This window comes from Lampris incognitus, chromosome 17 (genome assembly GCF_029633865.1).
Source record: "Lampris incognitus isolate fLamInc1 chromosome 17, fLamInc1.hap2, whole genome shotgun sequence".
Taxonomy (NCBI): Eukaryota; Metazoa; Chordata; class Actinopteri; order Lampriformes; family Lampridae; genus Lampris; species Lampris incognitus.
The window spans coordinates 29,464,448-29,470,830 of NC_079227.1; the positions used below are offsets into that span (position 1 = coordinate 29,464,448).

Sequence of the window (6,383 nt, forward strand, 5' to 3'; positions counted from 1 at the left end):
TTTTCCATATATGGGTGCAGAGCTGACAGGCCAGAAAGCAAACCAAGTTACAGATGAATCTGTGCGGAAGGAAAAATGGTTAATATGTAGCAGCTGCTTGTCCTGGGAAACTGAATTTTATCGACTTCGAAGAGATAATGTGAAATATTCACTTTCACGTAAAATGTACTGGATAATGGGTAAAGGTTAAGGCAGCTAACGTCTACATGTGTTATCCGCTGATGTTAGGTAACATGTACAAGCGTATTTCGATGCTTCACTGACACTCGTGGGCCCAAGAAAGTAGACTTGGAGCGTACAGAGAAATGACTGGCAAAACTGATGTGTCTTATGTGTACTTTAAGCAAGACTTGCGGTTAAATGGTGGCCAATTTGCAAGCATGTTTGATGCATTGACACTGATGTGTGCAATGGCGTTTCCGTCCATATTTGAGTTGTTGCAGGATAATGTAATAATTTAAATATTGGTCTAAATACATGACTTCAATTCTTCCATTGCCGAAATGATCTCTATACACAAGCTTTGTACAGTTTAACCTTCTGCACACTTACACAAGACACAACTGACAGTTCAAGTTTTGCGACCACATACACCCGGTTGCTTCGCTGTAACTTCTGTCAGCATGCGGCTGGAAAAAGGTTCTTCCAAATCAACTGAGGAAAAGCCATCAGCTGAGTAATGGAGTTCCAAACGCAATTATGGGTTGGGGCTTGAAGAGACTGAAGAGACGAGAACCAATGGCTCAACCATTTTAGAGGATGATCTGAGCAGGTATTTGGGAAAAAAAAGGTCAAAGAAAGTTTATTTTTTTGAGGAGGAGTGTTCTCAACAGTTTGCCCTTGGCTCCATCCACCATCCACAAACAACCAGAGACAACCCTTGTCCCACGTGGCCATGTTTCCACCACGCACCAGGAAATCCGGCCATTCCATACTGACAGACATGTTTGGGAAACACCACTTTGATAGACCAGACAGAAATCCCCGAGGCCTAGATCGCGCTACGGTAGCAAGCTCTCACGAGCCAAAATTAAATCCAAGATGTCAAGCCAGCCCCCAGAACGGCCAGGCAGTGCCACACAGGCTGCTGTCTGGTAAAACGTCACAGCAGAGATGGAAAGATGAACGGCAATGATCTCAGGGCTGAGAAGGATTTAGTGTCGTGTTACTTTCGCCACCAAAGACCAACAGTAATGTCCATCATGACAGGGTGCTCCTACCTCAGATGCTGCTGTTCTGGGCGCGTAGGGATGCAGTACGCGTGAGAACAAAGCTCTCGGTGCACTGCTGGCTGCTGGACGACGGCGACCTACGCGGTGAGCGCTGAAAGCGGTTCCTCCTGTTGAGGTAGCTGCCGGCGGTCCAGGTGCGCTGACGCTTCCTCAGGTAATCTTTGTAATTCTTGGTGAGCAGCGTGTAGAGGAAAGGGTTGATGCAGCTGTTGGAGTAGGTCAGACAAGTGGTCAGGTAGTTGATGTTGCGTTTGGCTTTGATGGAGAGGGCCAGCGTGGGAGAAAACTGGCCCAGCAGCTGCCAGATCCAGAAGGGCAGAAAGCAGGCCCAGAAAAGCAGCACGATGGTGAAGATCAGGTACAGCACCTGGAGGGTTAAGAAAAAGGGAGTTGACACGAAGTGAATATTAACTGGAACTACTTGAGGGTGGTCATTATAAAGGTGGTAGTAACATTTTTGTTTTTTGGGGGGTTTTTTTGTGGATTTTTCCCCTTTTTTCTCCCCAGTTGTACTTGGCCAATTACCCTATTTTCTCCGTCATCCCGGTCACTGCTCCACCCCCTCTGCCAAGCCAGGGAGGGCTGCAGACTACCACATGCCTCCTCCGATACATGTGGAGTCACCAGCCGCTTCTTTTCACCTGACAGTGAGGAGTTTTGCCAGGGGGACGTAGCGCGTGGGAGGATCACGCTATTCCCCTCCCCCCTGAACAGGTGCCCCGACCGACCAGAGGAGGTGCTAGTGCAGCGACCAGGACACAACATACCCACATCCGGCTTCCCACCCACAGACACGGCCAACTGTGTCTGTAGGGATGCCCGACCAAGCCGGAGGCAACACAGGGATTCGAATCGGCGATCCCCGTGCTGGTAGGCAACAGAATAGACCGCTATGCCATCTGGATGCCAATGTGATGAACTTCAGCTGATATCTTAAACATAGTGTTTTTGCATATGAAAGTAGATATCATGGCATATATCAATTTCGGGTGAGATTCCCTATATGATTGATAACATTTTCCACATCGCCCAGCATTATCAAGTATGTGATCATTTTATTCCCACTGACCTTTTGATTAGGCAGTTTCTTGATTTGTTTGAAGGTCTTCGTCTGTGAAATCCAATATGTTCGTGCAAGCTGGATGTAGAGATAGCCAATAATCAGGCCTGGAGCTACAATACTAGTGCAAAACAGGAAGGAGATATAAACCTTGTAGGAGAGTGGCGGCAGCGTAGGCTGGCACATAGCCTTGTTGCCAACCGTCATCAGCTGAATACTCACAATCATCGGTAAGGTGAGGATGAAAGAAGCGGCCCACACGAGCAGAGCGATGGCCTTGCGGTAGCTCTTTGACCGCTTGACCGTGTCAAGGGGCTTGAGCACGGCAAAGTAGCGCTCAGTGCTCATGACGGTCAGCGTGAAGATACTGGCGTGCATGGTCAGGAAATCCATACTGATCAGAATCCGACAACCTGCATCTCCAAAATACCAGCCCTTGAGGAAGTGCGTGCAGACTACAAAGGGGATGGTGAGTAGATACAACAGGTCTGCCAGAGCCAGATTGATGATGTAGATGTACATGGAGGCTGCTGTCATCTTGGAGTGGCACATGACCACCAGGGTGTAGATGTTCCCGGAGACGCCAACCAGACACATGATGGAAAGTATTGTGCCGATGGTGAAGGTGGCAGCTGAATCTTGGTGGGAGGTGGGTATGTTCGAAGGGGCGTCGGTGGCATTGGGGGCCCTCTCCACCAGCACTGCTAGTGGCTCCATGGACACTGTGGTCATCTCTGAATAGATGGGAGAGAGATGGGGGCTGAATGGAAGGACAGAGAATGGGATGGTAAGAGAATAAACAAGCTGGAGTTTAGAGACAGCTTTACTAAAAATTACATTTTATCTTTAACTTACATTCTGTACTGAGCTGCTAACAGCAATTATTAGTGGTGAAGTCATCATGAAGGAATTGCTAGATACAATTTGTAGTGGATGACCCGAGCTTGTTTCAACGTGAAGCTCATCAGACATTTGACACCTTGTCTACTCATTAAAGTCCAGCAAAATAAGAAGCCACTTTAACCCACCTGACTATTCAAAAACGAGAAAACAGAGAACTTCTAGCCCAGGCCAAATAATTTACAACTCCATATGAGCCTAAATAGCGTCTCCATAAACTACATTTTAAGACAGATGTGTAATGAAAGAAAACACATGCTGGGTATAAAATGTGATGCAGATATTTGTCTCTGAATTTAGAAACCATGATGTTTTATAACACCATCATGAACTGGGCATGATAGGAACAGCATACACAGTCGAAGCAGGATTAAAACTGATGCAAGCCTGTTCGGAAAATGAATTGGTTAGAAATATTTTGCAAATCATTCTTTGGTGACAGAGGTAATTCAATAACTGTTAGACACAAGCTACAATTTTTTAAGATACGATAAATAATAGGAAGTGAGGCTGAAAGCACATGCTTTCATCGGCATTTCTACGAAATAAAATAATAAAAACAAATAAGAATACAATTTAAAAAATCATAAAAATCATTAAAAATAAGAATGAATAAAAAAATCATAAAAATCATTAAAAATAAACAAGAATAAATAATAATAAAGTTAAAAATCATAAAAATTTACATAAACAAGAATTTTAAAAAATTGTAAAAACCATAAAAAATAAATAAGAATAAAAATAAAATAAAATCGTAAAAAATAAATAAATAAGAAATAAGAGTAACGAATAGGCATTTCTAAGGTGTAGTTCAGTCAACAGAAATTGCACATTAATCTTCTTGTTGCCAGTAGAAGAGATGATCATGACGTCATCCTCTTTTATAGAAGAGGATGACATCATGATCAAGTATCGTAAAAGTTTTATGGGAAAACACCAGGGAATGAAATGCAAACTTGAGGACCAATAGGTTCGGTGATGATGACGACAAGCGCCTACACCTCTTGTCTTATGTCATCAGATGCCTCAAGATCTCAAAGGGCTGATGCCAAAAATGCAGCTGCCTTCCCTGAAAACTGGGAAGATGACACCAGCATTTTTTTATTTTCATTTTTTCTCAGAGTGCACCATGTTTACTGTCAATGCATTATTATTGATTATTCAGGGAGAAGAGTTATTGTAGCTGCTGTTGCAGGCCAAAAACAGTTTAGCCACAGCTGACGGTGGGTGAAGGTAATGGAGCACAGAGTATTTTACCTTAGCCTAAAGGGTCAAGTCTAATTCTGAGCGGTCTAGACTCAGACAGAAAACATCGTGAAAGTATTTTTCTCTACCAGTATACAACTGAGTCTGTTTCAGAGAACCCGAAAACACACAGCGTGCAGAGTTGCATACTCACTCTTCCCCGATCCACTGGTAGGCTTCTGTTATTTTCTCCATCAAAAGACCACGACCAGATTTGTTTGCTTAAGAGCGTGCCTGTGAGACTACACAGTGTAGTATACTGATCGTGTTGATTTGTGCACATGCACCTTTGTGTGAGTGTGTGTGTGTGTGTGTGTGTGTGTGTGTACACATGGGAAGCCCCTCTGAATATAAGGTGTCTCTGAAGGCGTGTGTCTTCTGTCTTACCTCGACTGTCTGTTGGGGCTGAAAGATTCAACACTCCGTCACGTTTCCCCGTCCGCCAGCCATCGCTTCACTCTCACTCTGGTCCACCAAACTTCACACTGACGGCACAGATTTCTCGCCTTATTAAAAGGTCCAGAAGAGGATCTGAGAAGTGAAACATATCTTGAAAATGTCCAGATCCAGCCATTGTGAAATAGAAAAAGAAACAAACGAGTCAGTCCACTAACACACAACTCCCACCACTGTTAAAGTAGTACTGTCAACAGGAAACAAACCAATCCAGCGTGGCGAGATTAAGAGCAATGTTACAACTTCTGTTGTATCCCCTCCGCTCACGAGCACCGAGATAAATATCACCTCTGACTCGACAGCCGAGAAATTGATTGAGGGAGAAATGTGGGAAAAAAAAGGAAAGGAAATGTTTGTGAAGAGAGGCTAGAATCACACTGAGATCCAGCTGGTTACGGAGAGTTCCCGCTCACCGAGAGAGCGCCACTGGGTGAGAGACAGAGAGACACAGAGCGAGACAGAGAGAGTGGAGAGCACCACTGGGCGAGAGAGCGAGAGAGAAAGACAGAGCGAGAGAGAGAGTGGAGAGCACCACTGGGTGAGAGAGTGAGAAAGAGAGAGAAAGACACAGAGTGAGAGAGGGAGTGGAGAGCACCACTGGGTGAGAGCGAGAGAGAGAGTGTGGAGAGCACCACTGGGTGAGAGAGCGCGAGGAGAGAGAGAGAGAGAGAGAGAGAGAGAGAGAGAGAGAGAGAGAGAGAGAGAGAGAGAGAGAGAGAGAGTGGAGAGCACCACTGGGTGAGAGAGCGAGAGAGAGAGAGAGAGAGGAGAGAGAGAGAGAGAGAGAGAGAGAGAGAGAGAGAGAGAGAGAGAGAGAAAGACACAAAGCGAGAGAGAGAGAGAGAGAGAGAAGAGAGAGAGAGAGAGAGAGAGAGAGAGAGAGAGAGAGAGAGAGAGAGAGAGAGAGAGAGAGAAAGACACAAAGCGAGAGAGAGAGAGAGAGAGAGAGAGAGAGAGAGAGAAAGAGAGAGAGAGAGAGAGAGAGAAAGACACAAAGCGAGAGAGAGAGTGGAGAGCGCCACTGGGTGAGAGACGGAGAGAGAGAAAGACAGAGAGAGAGAGAGAGAGAGAGAAAGACACAAAGCGAGAGAGAGAGAGAGAGAGAGAGAGAGAGAGAGAGAGAGAGAGAGAGAGAGAGAGAGAGAGAGAGAGAGAGAGAGAGAGAGAGAGAGAGAGAGAGAGAGAGAGAGAGAGAGAGAGAGAGAGAGAAGACACAAAGCGAGAGAGAGAGTGGAGAGCGCCACTGGGTGAGAGACGGAGAGAGAGAAAGACAGAGAGTGGAGAGCACCACTGGGTGAGAGAGTGAGAGAGAGACACACTCAGAGACAGTGAGAGAGAGAGAGAGACACACACACACACACAGAGCAAGAGAGAGAGAGAGTGGTGAGCAGAGGGAGGGGGAGAGAGGAGGGCACTGTTAGGGAGCATTCGCACATCAGCATAAAGTGGGAGAGAGAAGATTGAGAGACAGAGAGAGAGGATTGAGAGAG

The 6,383-nt window shown here is 45.7% G+C and overlaps 1 protein-coding gene across 5 annotated transcripts in view; it reads right to left on the reverse strand.

Annotated features, from left to right (window-relative positions):
- Nucleotides 1-5,379, reverse strand: part of LOC130127456 (urotensin-2 receptor) — a 6,588-nt gene extending 1,209 nt beyond the window's left edge. Inside the window, exons 1-4 of one of the 5 annotated variants that reach the window (XM_056297102.1) lie at nt 5,307-5,379; nt 4,825-4,968; nt 2,302-3,052; nt 1-1,599 (exon numbers count right to left, since the gene is read on the reverse strand). The exon at nt 1-1,599 is cut by the window's left edge and continues 1,209 nt beyond it. In XM_056297102.1, the coding sequence (XP_056153077.1) occupies nt 1,222-1,599; nt 2,302-3,024 (1,101 nt within the window). In that variant the 5' untranslated portion in view covers nt 3,025-3,052; nt 4,825-4,968; nt 5,307-5,379 and the 3' untranslated portion in view covers nt 1-1,221. The other 4 variants (XM_056297101.1, XM_056297104.1, XM_056297103.1 and 1 more) reach the window with 4 other exon arrangements.
- Between the last annotated feature and the right edge of the window lie 1,004 nt (nt 5,380-6,383).